The sequence below is a fragment of the Varroa destructor genome, unplaced genomic scaffold (assembly GCF_002443255.2).
Source record: "Varroa destructor unplaced genomic scaffold, Vdes_3.0 BEIS01000005.1, whole genome shotgun sequence".
NCBI lineage: Eukaryota > Metazoa > Arthropoda > Arachnida > Mesostigmata > Varroidae > Varroa > Varroa destructor.
In genome coordinates this window covers 29,217,816-29,235,194 of record NW_019211458.1, presented here as the reverse complement: position 1 = coordinate 29,235,194, position 17,379 = coordinate 29,217,816, and the positions used below count along the sequence as shown (strand labels likewise).

Sequence of the window (17,379 nt, the reverse complement as noted above, 5' to 3'; positions counted from 1 at the left end):
TATATATAAGAATTAGATTGGATTTTGTAACCAGTCTTTTCGCACATTGTCCGTGGTCTGTTCTATCCATATCATGCTCGCAGATTTCTGTGGATAAAGAAATATATCTGTTAGCTATGTCACGAACACAATGTAACATTTGGTAACAAAGGCCTACCTGGTTATTGCGGTAAAAGTTCTAAATGTAGTGTTGTCGATTCAAAATTACGGTAGATTTAAGTAGTTCTGGCTGATGTCAGGCGGCAGTGAATATTTCTTGCCCATGATGGACCTTGCGGGGACAGTTTTGAATAGTTTTAGGGTGATGAGTGCAGTCAACCTCATCCTGATCGAACCTAACCTCGTAGTAACTGAAGCTATTCGAAGAAATCTCTGCTTCTCACTTGAGTTGAATCGAAGCCGAAATTTCGAAATTGTTACTCTGAAGACCTAACCGCGGCCCATGAAGTTCGACGATGATGTGATTCGATCGTATCTTCTAGTCGAAGCGGACAAGAAACTACTGAAGTGCCGTTTCAAATTATTGATTAACGTTGACTACACTGATTTCATTGCGAGCCTTTTGGTGGCGTGTCAAACGGGGCTAAATTCGAACGAACCTTAGCCGAGTCTCGAATGGAAGACAGTTTCCATAGGTTACAAGAACACCATTGAGAGTAGAATCGTTCAGTTAGTCTTTGTGACGGTTTATATCTAGGTATTTTTTTTTACTTCCTATTTCACCTGTACGGATCAGTAGCAAATATCTTCTAATTTATTACGGCCCATATGCGACCGCTAAGAACGATCAAAAGGAGTTATTGCCGCGTACAAGCATCAAGGGCGCACATTTTCTCGTTGAGGAAGGTGAGAGGCATACATGTAGAGCTTCCATTGTTTTGAAGCAGTCCGGCGTCTGCACGAAAAGAAGCACCAAATCTGTCAAATGAAGCGATCGCGAGTTCTATTGAAGATTCCGTCGAGAACATTGCGACCTGTACGTTTGTATGTTAAAATTCTTGAATATATTGCATAATCATTTCAAGAATAAGTACGTTGCCTGTAGCGCATTCTGTAGTAGAGCAGGTTGGTATATAGAATCAATTAGTCGGTGGAGCAGTCTTCAGTCAATATTACGCTCACGTAAAAAGCCCTTGGCAATCTTGTAGGACATTACCGGTTACTTGAAGAGGCTAACTGTTTTTGTGATTGATAGTACTAAGTTAATTTGTAACGAGAACAGAAAAGAACGCGGACCCTAATACCGCGGAAGTATAGGTTCATCGTCATCTTTAAATTGCAAACAATTTCGAGCTTCATGCGAAACCGCTGGTATTAGATCTTAGGTAGTTGAAAGAGATCTATTTCTTGCTAGCCAACTGATTAAATGCAAATACACGTTTACACACATACAGCTTTTTTTAAAATCATTAATTAAAATAAATGATAGAGACTTGTAAAGCATGACGTAGCTTTTCTAGCTATGGTAAAGCAAGTGACAAAAAAATCATATCTTAATCTTCATTTCTTCAATAGCTCTATTTAAGCATTGACTGCTTAAACAAAATCTGTCCGGGGGAAATACGTGTAGGACTATACAATCAATATCGTCAAATAACCAAATTGATCCGAGCCTCTGTGATAAGAAGTGATGCTGTTTTAGGGAAGAAGTATTATTTATTTACTTTAAAAGTCCTGGCTGCTGAATCCACGATAGACAATGATATACTGCCTGTCTTTTAATCGAAAAAAAGGATTTTTTTTAAGCTGAAATAAGAAAAATATCTTCTTACATCTAGCCTAATTTATTCTCTCATTGTTCTAATACCTAACAACGATTCACTCTCGTGCCTACAGCATGTAAACATCTATTTACTGCATTTACCAAACTTTTACCCAAACTGAGAAATTATTCACAGTTAGGCGTACACATACAATGTTCAACTAATTTATATAATAATCGGCTTCCCTTCCCAGTAGACAAAAATTGGTGTTCCACTATCGTATTTGATAAACGACAGCCAGTTCGTGACTATCCGCCAAAATCGTGCTGTGTTTTTCATTTGTCTATTATTAAGGCCTTTTTAGAAGAAAAAAACAGCAGATTAGTACAGGCTGTATTGGTTTTTCACAGTTAATATATATATATATATATATGTATATGTATATATATATATGATACGATGGCGTTAAGGCCGAACGATTATTTCATTTATTGTTGATCGGAAGATTTCGAGCAGTGGGAAATTTTCAGTCGCATTAAATACATGCTAGGTAGGTTAGTTAACAAGCTAAAACTAGCTGGTAGGCTTGCTCAAGACAATTCCTTAAAAAACGGAACGAAAATTAGCCCCGCAACCGAACAATAATAATTTAAACGGAAAAAAAAATACACATCTACAAGATACATTCCGAATTAACATTACTACAAACAGTACAATGTTCTTTCAACTATAGCGATTTGTTCATTGAAGAGATTATACAGCGTCATATATTTGCTTGACTCACATGGTAAACGATCGGTGTGTCAAATGAAACATTTACCAAATTTCAATAAACAATGAAAACGCTTCCTTTTGCTATAGCATTTTATCCATGTCTATCTTTACAATAACAAGTATTGTAGTAACTATTTGTCAAGTCATTTTCGCTGACCAGCCAGATGTATCTCGGATATGTGTATCGAATTGATTTACTCTGACGCAGCTGCCCCGATGATGAACCGGGCTGAAGTACACGGGCAATAGATGGTAATCATTGCGCATCCACTCTATATACAGACCTACTTAGCTCTCTCTATAGGTAGTTCACGTACCAAGCCACCATCATCGGCAGCAATTGTTTCAGGATTCAATATAGCTACAACCTGCTATGTTCAAGTTTCAATATGAAAAGCTATGATATAGCCTTCTAGAAGTTGGATTCAGGAAAAGAACATCCAATTTTAGGAAACGACCATTCTTTGCTAGATCGATCTTTGTCATAGTATACTTTTATTGAATTTATATATATATATATATATATATCATATTTTTCAAGATGCGGCTCCTTGTTTCTAAGCGCTCGAACATTTGTTCGTTGGAGTTTAGAAGACCTTTAAAAGAGACTCGCTCCGTAATACAGATGAACCCTAGCTTACCGCATATACAGGACTTTTTTGCATTACGTCTATGTAGGAACTGATTCAACAATCAGCCGTGATCAACATATTTCGGCCCACAAAGGATTTAGTCACAATATTATTTGCTATTGCATATCCTGCCCAGTGTTTCTAATTTTACGTTCGCTACAAACCGTTGGACGTTCGTTTAGATTACTGGCTCCCAACGCAAAGTGAAGTGCGTCCACGCTCGGATTCTAAGTAAGGTCACTGTCTGTCCCTTAACTTTAGCCGGCAAAGACGTCACCCACTATGCATATTCTACTAAAAAAATACTTTCTACTAGCTATCGAATTGAGATACTACTATTCCTGCATAATGGGTCTGGTCGTGTAGTTATTAAGCCCGCTGCAACAACTTCATTCGGCCAAGTTTCCCAGACGTCCGAAAATGGCCATAATCACCTATATAACATGAGACACAATTTTAATGCATGTAAACCGTTTCTATTTCTACTCATGAAAGTCTCTGTTTTTGAATGGTAACTTGAGTATTACATGTTAAGCTTTACCTAAATCGTGCGTAAATCACCACTTTTAATGTCCGTGAGCAACAAACACCAGAACCAGAAGCAAAAATGACCGCAGGTTCATTAATTATAATAGTGCACAATCCATTTTTTTGTAGCACATTTATTACCCACATAATAGCACAGCAGGTAAAATTACGGGATGGTCAAGGCTCGGGTCTGGGCGTAGACATACTTCATTTTATGCTGGCAGACAGCCATGTGAAATAACGCCTGAGACTTATGTATTGGACGTCAAATACAGAAAGTATTACTAGTATTATACCTATCTGCTGCTGCTGCTGCTGCTATGGAACGAATGAATAGTCCTTAGGGGACCACACGCCGGAGCCAAGGGTAGAAGTTAGAACTACATGTTCTTAAATAAAAAGTATTTTCCAGTAAATATATATAAATCTTTTGTCTGCGGGAAAATGTTTCATTTTACGAAGAAATTTTAACACTTAAATGTTTTAGTTATTGTTCTAAACGCATTTCATATACGTCTTATTTTTGGTTCGGCTTAGTTTGAAAAAAAATAATACTATTCAGTTTGACTATAATCCAACTTAAATATTGTATTGTCTGACAACGTCTGTACATAATTGACCCTCTGATTATTAACGGATTTGTTTATATCCTTATCGAATGTAATCAATGAGGTCCATGCACATCATTGGTATACACTATTTCTCGACAGCGCAACCTGATACTTAAATTTGGTCTTGAATAGACCACTTTACCCTACTTTAATTAAGTTAGAGTTACAAATATGGAACATTTGGCCGAGGATATTTCATAGCTTTCCAACATATGTGATCACTATGTGGAAAGCGGCCTGAGGCTGAGTGGAACACTTTAGGTTGCTTACTTTTGCCCATTGAAATAATCCGTGTATAACAAATCATTTAGGACAACTGTGTGTGTATTCTTGCCGTTAAATTGGAGAGAGCTTTGAGGGTCAGATAGGGCACCGATGGAAACGGAGCGTCTGTCAGGCGATCCTGGGAGGCTTATGAATGCCGGTCGATGCTACAATGGCGAAGTGTTAGTTCGATGGAACAGCCGTCAAAGTTTAAAATCCACAGAAATAATTCGTCGGAAAAGAAGATTCAAGAGCCAAGTGAGGTAAGTAGAAAATAATGATGCGCATATAATGCTAGACAAAACCGATAACGACGCCATCCATTGACTTAATGTAGATTGTTCAATAGCATATATTGTAGAAACGTTGCATTCGTTTGAACGGCTTGTTATTTCAATTGATGTTTTCGACTTGTGGGATACCGACTTATCCCTTCCTCGATATGGTGAGCACGCTACGCACAAGAAAAAAGGAACTTATTAAAATTATGAACTATTTAATTAAGTTATTTACAATACGAACACCGTTTCAGAGAGCGACGCCTTTACAACGGGGTCGTGGCATCGGTGGCGCTTCTGTTAGCTTTGGTCGCCGTTTGTGTTCCCGTATATTTTGCCGTACTGAGGAGGTAAATAGCTCCTGATCGAGTAAGCTTGATAAATAATAATGCTTATGCAGTTTTGTAGGCGTAAATTTATTGCAGTAAAACTGAACTGAGATATCACAAGAGCTTTGAGGAACTGACGAGATAAAACTAAAAAGGCATCCTTTCAGGTGCCCAACGCAGCGGCGTCAATCATATACATCTATATAAATTGTAGCTTAGAACATCGCGCGGATATCTTTGTAAATAAAACGTTGCCATTTACATTTCGGTTTATTATTCGAATGGTAACTTTAGATATTTAAGTGAGATCGACTTCACCCCTCTGGGGGAGCGGAAACTCCGCGCACCGTGGCGCAAATCTTGTCCGAAGTCGTTCTTTGAGGACTTCCGACGTTTTGATTGTTTTCCGGAACGCCGAAATGGACAGGGCGTTAACAAACAACAATGCCTCGCACGAGGATGCTGCTACAGAGAGTCTACCAATAGTAGGGTAGGTGCTATCCAGCATTCAACATTATATTGGCAATACATATGAAACATGTACAACACGAACAGGCTCTATACACGCTGAATCGCAAAAACAAGAGTTATAGCCATAGCTATCATATATTCGAGTATCATCTCAAGTATTATACAGCAATCTTACGTTACAGGTCGTACCGATTACAATCCTCCCAGTAGCAATTCAGCATAAGTCTAGGCTTAAGCTTAAGTTTGCGGACAATCGGCTCATATACGCCTTATATTCGCTAGGTTCCTTCCTGTTTCCTTCCTCTAAACAAGGGCTACAGGCATTATTCGGGTCCTACGTCGGTTTGTACACGCGGCTACGAATTTATTCTCGACAAGGACGAATCGCCTATACGTTTCGGAGATGAGGCAGCTTTCGTAGCCCTTCGGATCGAACATCAAACACCATATAGACTTCGAATAAAGGTAAACTGAACGAACGACACCAAAGATGCTTACCCTAAAAAAGAATGCTGTTACGTGATCACCTCGCCGGCTTTGCTACGGCTTTTTTTTGTACGTATTTAATGTGTTTGTCTGTTTACAGATTTCTAATTCACAAGAAGAAAGCTATGAAGTTCCGCATCCTATTATACCGGTCCATCAACAGAACTATAATTCGACAATGGACGCTTACGCCGTTACATACAATAAAGTGTTTCCCTACAATGGCAAACAGGTAATTAAGCATTGCTTAAGACTGTGTTGGTGATGGCCCAGGCGGTAGCGAGGCTGATGTCATACGCAGGTTCTGCCTGAGCCGCATTCTGATAGCCCGATCGGTGGATACCAGAAAGCATCTCTACAGTATAAGGACAGAAATAAAAGGACACACGAATATTGCGTGGCTATGAGCAATAGCAAAGGCTATGAGTGATATAATAATAGTAACAGTGTTGGAAAAAACTTCACTTTTGGAGATTGCGAATCTGTTCGAACCAGGCAGAGAAAAGGACGTCACAAAGAATCAAATAAGTCCTGAGTCTCGCTCTTCGAGACAGTCGGCATAGAGAAATAATACACGCACAAAGTAAACCCGCCTTTGCTAATGGTGTGTTATCGTCAGTCCTCATTTGGTACACATTAGTTCAGTGCATCTACTTAGAGTCTAATTACCAGCTAAAGTAATTAATTGCAAGTTAGCTACATGCAATTACTACACATAAGTGATTAGTCCTGAAACATTTATTTGAACTTCTAGTACTGCTGTGCTTAAATAGCAGGGTCTGCATATTCTATTAGAATTCTGCACTATCATAACATAATGGATGAGCTTCTGCTGGTATCGGTTATCGTGTTTTTTAGTCTCTTGGTGATCATTCGTCGCGCTAAACACGTGCCTACGGAACACCTAATAACAGCTTGGACCTTCTAGGGGCTAACCTGCAGGTGCATCACGTATTTGACGTCCTAAGCAAAGGGCAACTGACAGAGCTGAATGTGAAATCTTTACAGGATATTCTAATTCGTCGTTCAGCTACTGGAACAACGCTGTTTGATACGACAGCTGGGGCATTAATATTTTCTAGTCAATTTATTGAGGTGAGTCTGTTTTTTCGATGATCACATGATAGAATGTTCGCAAGCTTTTAATATCATATATACACTTGTATTTTTAAAACTAATGTATGAATGAAGACCAAAATCTACCAGAACTATCCTATAGAACATAGGAAGGGCAGCATTTGCGTTTGAGAACGACTGCCGTTTTCTAAAACGACCCGCTTAAATTTGTTCTTTCCATTTTTTACCTTAAAATATAGAAAAATACCTGGCTATGTATTTGGTGAAAAGAAATCAAATCAAATCTATTTCACTAAGCCTTATTACTCAAAAAGTTTAAATCTGAAGTAATTTAGTATATTCCAGTCCTGTTTGACACTCGAATTATTAACTACATATATAATAGTCACTTGCTTATCCTAATAAATATTTAATAGTAATCAAAAACTACGACTCACCTCTCTTTCTAAACGCTTTTTCTTTAAATGCTTGATGTTTTTTAATAGATAACTACACTACTTCCCTCATATAACGTGTATGGTTTGGGCGAGCATATGAAGGCAACCCTGAAACTTGACCTCAATTATCGGACCTATCCGATCTTCAATGCCGAAACTTACCCCCCCAATGTAAGTTTGATTGGACTCCAATAAGTAAACGGCTGAATGTATTATGCTTAGTCAGGGACATCTTCCTTAACGTTCTTCTCAGTTCTTTGGCTGTTCGTGGGTTCAGATGTGATTATCACTTTGTAGCGTACAATTGATAGCACGTATATCCTACTAAGCATCATAGATGACAGCATGACTGTTATAGATAGGCTGCATGTGCGAAATTGTTTGAGCTCAGAATAGATATTCTATAGTTGTGACAAGATAATACTTGCCTATTTATCCGTTGCGTCTATTGTAGGGCATCCAGGGAAATCGGCATGGTTCCCATCCATTCTATCTCGTGATCGAAAATGATGGAAATGCCCATGGTGTCCTTTTACTTAACAGCAATCCCATGGGTCAGTAAGTTTCGCTGGACATTTGCTTGAAAAAGCCAGAAATATATAGAATAGAAATTGAATCCTAGAAAATACATGGGCGAAGGTAAAATCACAGTTCTGCAGGAACTTATTAATCGTTAAACTACCTTTAGCCTATTAGACAATAAATAAGAGCTCTATATTTAGATTTAAGACAACCTTGGCTAAGACAGAGAGCCGTCAATCGAGAGAACATCTGTCGGCGGAAGTTTAACGTAACACGCGGATCGCATCAAGTAATAACGCAGACCATAATGTGCGTATAAGTGCCGACATTGTTTATCTCATTATTTGAATAAGGGATATTTGTTTCCTCCCCAGAGATTCACGCTCAGCCGGCGCCCTCGCTAACATTTCGTGCAATCGGTGGAATATTAGACTTTTACATCTTTATGGGTCCTTCGCCTGAGGAAGTACTACAACAATATCACACAGCTATCGGTCGACCTTTTCTGCCATCGTATTGGGCACTCGGTTATCATGTTGGACGGTTTGTATCTTATATTGATCATAGGTGTTATTTTTAGATGTACCATAGATGTTCATGTAAACTGAGCAGGGGTTCGGGTTCTGCGGTGGAACGTGTTGCCCCGTAGAACTGCGAGCTTATTAGCTTGACGCTAAGAAATGCACTGTATATTAATAAGAAGAATACTTTTCATGCGTGTCTAGTGGTGAGGATGCTGATGATCTCGATCTTAATATTATTATATATATTAATACGACAACCTTTTCACGTTCAATTAATAGTTTCAAAGGACTTCTGCAAAACTTCCGCGACTGTCATAACCGGTAAGAGCTGCATTGATGATATACCTGTAAATTATGTAATTGCAGGTGGGGATTCAAGAGTAGCTACTACGTCCAAACGATGCAGGAGGGAATGCGAAAGCACCTGATCCCGCATGATGGAATTTCCATCGATCTTGATGTACGACAAATGCACCAGAGCTTCGATGTTGACACAAATGGTAACATCTATTGTTTTTCTATGTTGTATTACGAAACCCGTATTGGGAAAACTAGCTTACTGATTATATCTAAATAAAGTATACCGCAAACTATTCTCCGTGCTTTAATAACCGCAATAAGATGTCGATTGAACGCCTACAATTATCGAATGCCTAGACAAGACTCTTTTTGCCTAAATAACTCTTTCTAGAAGATAAGGCATCATTGTTTACTCACGAAGCGGTAACTTCGTTCTAAGATAGCAGATATATTGTACGGATTTTATCAAGCTTCATGTATCCAACCTACAGGCCTTTCCGACTAAATGTACCAATGATTTGCGCGCCCGTAACAAAAACAGCGACCCGCGAAATTCAATTTGACCGACATGTCAAATTTTGATTCGGTCTAAATACGAACACTTCCAACGGCAAATTCATGTTGTTCACATATTCTCGAGAACAGGGTGCTAAACCTTGCTTGACTTTTCAGGTAGCTATAGCGACCTGCCAACCATTTTAACGGATCTTCGTAAGAGGCACTATCGCGTTCTTGCGACAATGGAAGCCGCTATATCGACAAAACACTCCTCGTTTGGACGGGCCCTCAAGAAGCATCTACTGGTTCAGGACTCATTCAAGGGCGCTGTGAAAGGTCTTTCCTGGGCAGGAGAGGTGGCTTATCCTAACTTTTTAGATGAAGCAGCTTCAAAATGGCTCGCTGACGAACTTGAGGTTTATCGAGCAAAATTGCCCTTTGACGGAATATTTCTGGTAAGCATGAATATGGTTGCTGTTCTTCACAATGAGAAAAGTATTTCTGCGAAAACATCTAAACAATAGAAATTATGGTAAGAGTCTACGGATTTTTCAGTTTGTTAAAGGCAAATATATGGTAACAAAAATATAGAAAAAAAATTAATGCCGGCTTTTTTAATTACAGACAAACAATGAACCTGTAGACTTCACGAACAAATCATTTGTTGAAACTGAATGTATCCACGACAATCTCAACTTCCCACATTACAAACCTGGTTAGCTCAGCACGATAAAATTATCTCGGTTCGACAACCACTCTGACAAATAATCGTTTTTCCAAATGATAGATCCAGTTCTAATGGCGCGCCATATTCGAGCATCAAACGAATTAATCGGTTTATATATGTTAAATAAATTCACTATACAGACGTAATAATAACCAAAAATACTCATTTCCGCATATAACATGGATTCGACATTGCGATCAGCTCTACTTTTCTAGCTCAATATTATTGTGCTTAAATTCTAGCTACAAGAGGTACCTTTCTATTTGATGGGACTCTCTGTATGGATGCAAAACTCCATCGAAAAGGAGCTCTCTTTAAACATTACAACGTCCATAATCTGTACGGCCATTTCAGGTAATTGCTAATAGGTGTTTTTAATTCATTTAGAATAATACATATTAATATCAATGACATATTACCATTGAAGTATAACACACATAGCAACAATAACATGAAATAGATTGTACATATCGGTGCATTTGCTTGTACGGCTTCCCTTATCTTTAACAGCGCGATGGTTTATCACGACGCCTTGAAGACTGTCCTGCAAGGCATGCGGCCATTAGTCGTATCTCGTAGCACGGCTGTAGGTACGGGTCGCTTCGCAGGCCACTGGTTCGATGAAATGGACAGTGCTTCCTGGAGGGATATGAGGTGATGTCGCCGACCATAGTGAATAATAAGTTTTCAGCTTTTATTTTTTTCCATGAATGCAAGACGGCACCAATTGAATACAGCATAGTGTTAACAGATTGAGTCACACCGCCTCATTGGAACCAAAAACAAATGAACTGCGTGTGGTCACGGTTGGGCAAAACGTGCACATAAGAAATGTCGACAAGCTATTCCTTACTATTATGTACTTCGAAATAGTTCGTACGATCAGAACAAACCAACTTAATGACTATAGCCATTTTTAACATTTGTTTCAGGTGGACGTTGCGTGGTGCGCTGGACATGAACGTTTTTGGCATTCCCCTAGTAGGTGGGGACGTTTGTGGCCATTTTGAGGATGCTCCACAGGAACTTTGTTATCGCTGGACGCAGCTAGGCGCCATGTTGCCGCTAATGCGGAACCACAATGCCGATGAAGCCGCGGTTCGTTAGCGGTTCCGAACTATTTTCGACATAAAAAATAAATTTTTTACATGGCGGGACACGTCGTTATCTATTTCTAGTTTTTGTTTATCATCCACATTAACTATTACGCAAATGTTGCGCCCTGACAGTAAACTAAGCAAATAAAAAAAAAAAACTCAATTCACTGGCAATAGACGAATTTGTTACATTGCGAAGTTAATTACTGAACACAGAGCGATACGAACTTCTCCACTGATCAATCTGTGACCAATAAAGCTTAGTGACCAAGCTGTAATCTACTGATCGAAATGTGCAATGCGAGGAGGAAAATACGTTCGGAGTACGACAGTTACGTCTGTGGGCGTTCCTGGGTACGGTGGGTTATTATCTGGCAACGCTTACGTAATTTGCCTATGGTATGGATACATCTGATTATACTTAAGGCTCGTTTACGGGCTACGTAACTTCTAAGCGGCAGTGTCCCGAGTGTATCACACACCACTTTAGTGTAGCACAAAAATCATTGTTAATGATAAGTGGATCGAAACGCAACCTCTGGTCTATTTTCTCTGAAAGCCATGCCGCTATACTGTATACCTACAGCCTCAGGATCCACCAACCTTTGGAGCCGATTTTGCTAAGGCAGCTCGAGAGATCGTACGACTTCGCTATCAGCTATTGCCGTTCTTGTACACACTCTTCTACAAAAGTCACGCGTTCGGGGGAACTGTTATTCGTCCGCTGGCTTTCAAGTATGTGTTTTAATTTGTTTCTAAAGGGAATAAACTATTAAGTAAGTTCCTCACGAGAATTATAGCAAACTATTTCAGTTTGGAATTCTCCTGTTATTTTTTAAAATTCGCTTTCATTCATATTGCAAAGCGGTTGTCTGTGTATACATGCAAGTACCCAAAAAATACCGAATTGAAGACAAAGAATATTTTAATTACTTAATATACATCCTAGATGCTTCATAGTGTGCCAAGTACGTAAACATACGCAAATAGAACAATGGGGCTATCTCAATGCTTTTTGCAAGCCTGCTCTGATAGGTAGCGATGCAGCTTTTAACGAGATCTACGTCAATTTTAAGTTCAAATGAAATGCTAACGAGGGATTTCGAAAAATAATATATATACACTAACTAGTAGTAAACTTTGTGTGACCCTCTAAAGTGTAGACGTTAACATTACAGCTTTCCCGATGACCGTCTCTCGTTGAAGACCGAGGAGCAACTTATGTGGGGCGAAGCACTCATGTTCAGCCCTGCACTTTACCTGGTACGTGCGTAGATATTTATACCAATGAATACAACCGCTGTTGCAATATATCGATAGCGGTAACTTGTCAGCTAACTTCAATAGTAGACCCAGTTCATGGAACTATTAAACTAAGGGTGGTCACAAATTGCTTGTTGACTGTAGAGAAAACGTGCGATAATGGAGGATGTTCTCTAATCAAACCCTTAGCTACTGGGCTTTTTGGTAATTAACGATGTGCACTTTATAAATAAAAACTTGAAATTCCAGCGGTTCTATTCCATTTATTAACTAATTGTATTCTGTTTACAAGCTACTTGATCCACAAGTATACATTTTTTTTTTGTTTTTGGAAAAACAATAGAGAAAATCTACCGTACACTCTATTTCTAGGTCTATGAAAGGTGCCACTTCAACTTTTCAATTTTTAGGTGAACTCAGCTTCTTATATGCCCAAAGCACTCAATGTAACTGTTGCCAATTTCATATCCAAGAAATTGTCCGATCACTGTTTCTCATCATGGTGTGCCTGTTTTTTTAGTACCAGGTATCGAAAGAGGTGTATTTCCCACCGGGACGGTGGTACGATTTTTTCAGTGGGGAGCGTATGCTTGCCAGCGGTTCCGCTCTCCAAATTCCCGTTCCACTATATTCAGTGGAGCGTCCGCTTGTGGCCCACGTTAGAGGAGGACACGTAATCGCTACCCAGAGCCCCGGGCTTAATACTCCGCTTAGGTAAACTCAACATGCCAGATTAATTGCGCCACGGAGATATAGTAGTTTTTTAAAACTCCCGAAATGAATAACTTTTTTTTTCTTTACCAGAAGTATACTCTAGTGAAAGGACCCCAAGATCGAGTAGCGTATGCTCCTTAATATATCACAATGCATCGTTTTAACCCCATCCCATTTCAGTCGCAAAAACCCTCTTTTGCTTGTCGTAGCGTTGAACGAAACCTATGGGTCAGAAGGACAACTATATTGGGATGACGGTGAAACTTACGGTAAGCTTATCGCCATTTAATTAGTGTTAATATTCGACGTTAGATAGGCGTCTGTCAGCTGTGAATGCTTTTCAATTGATGTAAGTCTAAGAATAGCATTTTATGATAAGTGCTAAAGCATCCGTTCGACAGACTAGATACGCAAGAGAACACGTACGAAATGCACGCCATACATGTGGCGATTTAAGAGAACAAATCGTTTTAGCACATTATGGCATAGCGCTCAGGGCTGCAGGTCATGCGGTTCATTTATACAAGTGGTATCTATTTAGCTAGAATCAGCAACAACCACTTCAGGATAATATAGCCCTAAAAGCAAGGTTTACGTGATGATAACTTTTCAGATTCGTACGAAAAAGGAGACTACATAGTAATGAGGATCGTCGCCAATAAGGTGCGTATAGTTCGACCTGTCCTCGAGCCTGTTCGTGCGCCTATCATCTACGAAAATTCCCCATTTGTAATACATACTTCAAATGGTTCTTTTTCACTTTTCTATTCATTTCAGTCGTCGTTGTCTCTAATCGTGGTCTCTGGAAAATGCCACTTGTTTGCCCCATTCTACAACCTCATCATCGAGCGAATCCGTCTATTTGGAATGTGGAAAAAGCCCTCTAAGGTTTTGATTGATGGAAAGTGCGTACGCACGAGGATTTATTTACCTCACGCACAATTGCATTTTGAAGTGCTAGCAGCGGCGTTGCCCCATGTGCGCCAGGAGCACACATGTGCATATATATATATGTATATATATATTAATTTTTAACTCTCAGCTGTTGATAGCTTTCGAAGACGGTAAACGTTTTGAATGTCTCTTTTCTTTTCCTCGAAAGGAGGTAAAACTACAGGAGGAATATAAAACTTCTTAGTTTTTAAGAAAGATGAAAATCTGTTAGTTATAAAAGGTTTTGATAATATATTGAAGAATGAAATAGGTCGGCCTCCTTGGCTCATTCTGCACAAATAATTGAACGCAATAACTGATGTTTCCGCTGCGTATCTCAAACCTCAGGTACGCGCTGTTCCCGTCACAAATTCACTGGATGTACCGACAGAATATAATGGAACTCAGCCGCTTGCTCGTGCCGCTTTCTCGAAATAGCTCCATCGTTTGGAAATTCGACGAATAGAACCAATTAGAAAAGTAATTGAGAACAAATAAAAGTTCTTAGCTTCGGCCCTGAACAAAGTCGCCTTGTAATCTATTTAACAAAGCGCTTGGTGCCGAACGGATTTTCTAATTAGAAATATATTTTACAGATAATAAATACAATGTACCTGTTAAATAGGAGCAGCTCTATCCTAATTAGCAATACAGTGTTAATTAATTTCATTCAGAGCCTAACAAGTAGCCCTGAGCTTTTTCTATGTGGATGATCTAGACTGATGTCAGGGTAAATTATTTTACTTATGCCTTCTATTTATTATTTTCGTCAGTCAAGCATCGAAGAACGTTGACTGCAATCTTGAAGTAGCTTTCTAAAATATCCGCGAAAAATATCTCGATATGGGACCGTCATTTCGAACTCTATTTAATACTGGCAGAAACTCCTAGAGACTACTAGTGTTTTACTTCGGAAGTATCTCACTTTTGTCATTTGTCAAATTTGGCTCATTAGATGTCCATAGGTAAGATTCGAACTTAGGCATAAACACACGTCGTTGCGTGCTGGGCCAACCGTCTAACAGAATGCCCAAGAACGATACTGGGCGTAAAACACCTCGAGATATAGAGAGTCCACTAGGGAATTAATATCTTCATACATAACTTACTACATAGCATGCACATTTTACTTGGAACCTTTATAACAATAACAGTCGAAACGCAGACACATATATATATTCACACAAATTATGTAAGTGCATGTATTACTATTGTTATTACAACTATGTATTGATTGGTCCCTCGATATGGATTATTCGTTATACAAAATCGTTTAAACATGTGTTTGTCGTTTGCCGTCATCTATTACTGAGCAGCTTTTATGATGCATGTTGTTTGTAAAAAAAAAAGCATATTCTACTTATCAATCTGATTGGCACACATTCTCAAAATAGCATCTGCCTGGTTCCCTATCACTGACTGTGGCTTTTTAAATGCCAGAGTAATAACTAATTTACAAACAAGCACAAAATAACACAGTCGAGTCGGTAGTTGTTCGCCAGTGTGCTAGTATCACACCAAACAGCTACTTAAGCCATAAAAACAGAAATCCGCCTTTTTCTCAGTTAGCTTCAATTTTTTTTTCTTAAACTAGGGTCTATCACAGATGTTGTTTATGAACTCAATAGAATCTACGTGTCGGTGAAGCCATATCCCAGATTCATCTATCGATTTTTCGGCGATCTCACGAAATTGAGTTGTCTATAACTTGTTATCAATTGATGCTAATTCGGTTTTAAGATGGCCCGCTGACGTAGAGATCTGGAGTGAATTGTTTGTTTCCGGCAGAGTACACAGCAACATTATAATTATGTGCTTCGTCTATAGTAGAGGCTGCGGGGCCGAAAACCGCATCCTAGGGGTGACGGCACCATGTTGTTAGGTCCAAACGATCGCTCTATGTCCAAATTACAGAGACCGTCAAGCCAAGTTTGCAATTCGAGTCAGTTCAAGATTGTTTCTGCACGACAAAAAAACGCTTATTTCATATTTACGAAGGATTAGCGAAACGCTTGCGTGTTACGCAGTATAAGGCAGCAATAGGAGTTTCTGCATGTTAACGCCCGCCCTAACTGGTTGCGTATAGAGATTTATAGCTTTGATGCATGGCTATTTTGATAAATTGAACATACTGAACTAGTTGACATGCAATTATATGCTGAAGTAGACTGTTGTGTTCCGCAAACCGTAAGATTCAGCAGCTTTTAGTCTTACGTAGATTATGACGTCTGTTTACGTTGTAGACATAAACGCATTATCATCATGGTTGCAGTACTAATCGATAGTACAATATTCACTAAAGTAATGACAAGCTCAGTTGTAAATGAACAAATTCTCAAATGAGCTCATCTACACCCATCCTGAAGTTTCCATAAAGCGTAAATATAAACATTCATAATATCTGGTTAAGGATATTTTCTCTAAGTATCGTCCTGCCAATGCAAGCGGAAGTAGGACAAAAGATCAAATGTTTGCCGGAGGGAATTCCGACATGGATCATGGTCAACATACGCATAAACATTGATGGATGAATCACCTAAAATATTACCATCTGCATTAGTACATGTGGTTATATAAAGGCACCATGATGAGAACGGGCGGGAAAAAATTGCCTCCCACTGCAGCTGGAGTTAACAGTAACAGAGCGACTTCTTATTAATCCAGTATACAAGCATTTAGAGTACATTGGTAAATTGCTGAATGCTCTGGTTTACAATGCTCGCGCCTTTTGTTGTAAGTTTTTGTGTAGGACAGCATTAGGACCTATATTTTAAGGACAGTTTCAAATCATATACACTGCTATGACTTGATTAAAAATAAGACCAACATATTGACGATTATGACGAACCCGTTTTCTCGATTTTTTTTTTCCTAAAAGTATTCTCATCTTCAAATTTTAGATCAAACAGTTTGAATTACGAATAATATTCGGATTTGCCAGATTAATCAATGGGCCCATGGTATTCCGGGTTTCAAACACCCAGAAGGCTTAACGCTTGCATGATTTTGGATCTTTTGCTCAATACAAAAAGTGGTAATCCTTGGACAGTATCGGGTAAATTTAGAAGAAGTTCACAATACACCGAACCTATCTAGTGCAATAGATGTGCTAGTCACCGAATTCCCCTAACAGATGGAAGAGCTCCACTTCTACCGGCCTTCACAGTTGGCAACGCATTGTTTCACGCAGCCAATTTATGAACAAATAATA

At 39.0% G+C, this 17,379-nt stretch overlaps 1 protein-coding gene and 1 long non-coding RNA gene across 13 annotated transcripts in view; one reads left to right on the top strand and one right to left on the bottom strand.

Moving 5' to 3' along the window:
- Positions 1-9,122, bottom strand: part of LOC147755512 (uncharacterized) — an 18,710-nt gene extending 9,588 nt beyond the window's left edge. Inside the window, exons 1-3 of one of the 2 annotated variants that reach the window (XR_015328443.1) lie at positions 8,982-9,122; positions 8,019-8,169; positions 2,992-3,543 (exon numbers count right to left, since the gene is read on the bottom strand). This is a non-coding gene — a long non-coding RNA (uncharacterized LOC147755512). Of the gene's footprint in view, positions 1-2,991; positions 3,544-8,018; positions 8,170-8,981 lie in introns of those variants that run through there. The other variant, XR_015328442.1, reaches the window with a different exon arrangement.
- The window catches only part of LOC111251269 (lysosomal alpha-glucosidase-like), a 28,643-nt gene extending 13,826 nt beyond the window's left edge, over positions 1-14,817 (top strand). For 4 of the 11 annotated variants that reach the window (XM_022807692.2, XM_022807688.2, XM_086990235.1 and 1 more), the window contains 22 exons: positions 4,596-4,775; positions 5,045-5,140; positions 5,414-5,609; positions 5,873-6,055; positions 6,177-6,308; positions 7,085-7,171; positions 7,639-7,761; positions 8,045-8,144; positions 8,487-8,655; positions 9,003-9,136; positions 9,609-9,889; positions 10,059-10,149; positions 10,404-10,515; positions 10,672-10,815; positions 11,094-11,259; positions 11,845-11,993; positions 12,437-12,521; positions 13,042-13,235; positions 13,416-13,504; positions 13,849-13,898; positions 14,013-14,140; positions 14,517-14,817. In XM_022807692.2, the coding sequence (XP_022663427.1) occupies positions 4,624-4,775; positions 5,045-5,140; positions 5,414-5,609; positions 5,873-6,055; positions 6,177-6,308; positions 7,085-7,171; positions 7,639-7,761; positions 8,045-8,144; positions 8,487-8,655; positions 9,003-9,136; positions 9,609-9,889; positions 10,059-10,149; positions 10,404-10,515; positions 10,672-10,815; positions 11,094-11,259; positions 11,845-11,993; positions 12,437-12,521; positions 13,042-13,235; positions 13,416-13,504; positions 13,849-13,898; positions 14,013-14,140; positions 14,517-14,634 (2,979 nt within the window). In that variant the 5' untranslated portion in view covers positions 4,596-4,623 and the 3' untranslated portion in view covers positions 14,635-14,817. Of the gene's footprint in view, positions 1-4,559; positions 4,776-5,044; positions 5,141-5,413; positions 5,610-5,872; positions 6,056-6,176; positions 6,309-7,084; positions 7,172-7,638; positions 7,762-8,044; positions 8,145-8,486; positions 8,656-9,002; positions 9,137-9,608; positions 9,890-10,058; positions 10,150-10,403; positions 10,516-10,671; positions 10,816-11,093; positions 11,260-11,844; positions 11,994-12,436; positions 12,522-13,041; positions 13,236-13,415; positions 13,505-13,848; positions 13,899-14,012; positions 14,141-14,516 lie in introns of those variants that run through there. The other 7 variants (XM_086990239.1, XM_086990237.1, XM_086990238.1 and 4 more) reach the window with 5 other exon arrangements.
- Positions 14,818-17,379: the final 2,562 nt, after the last annotated feature.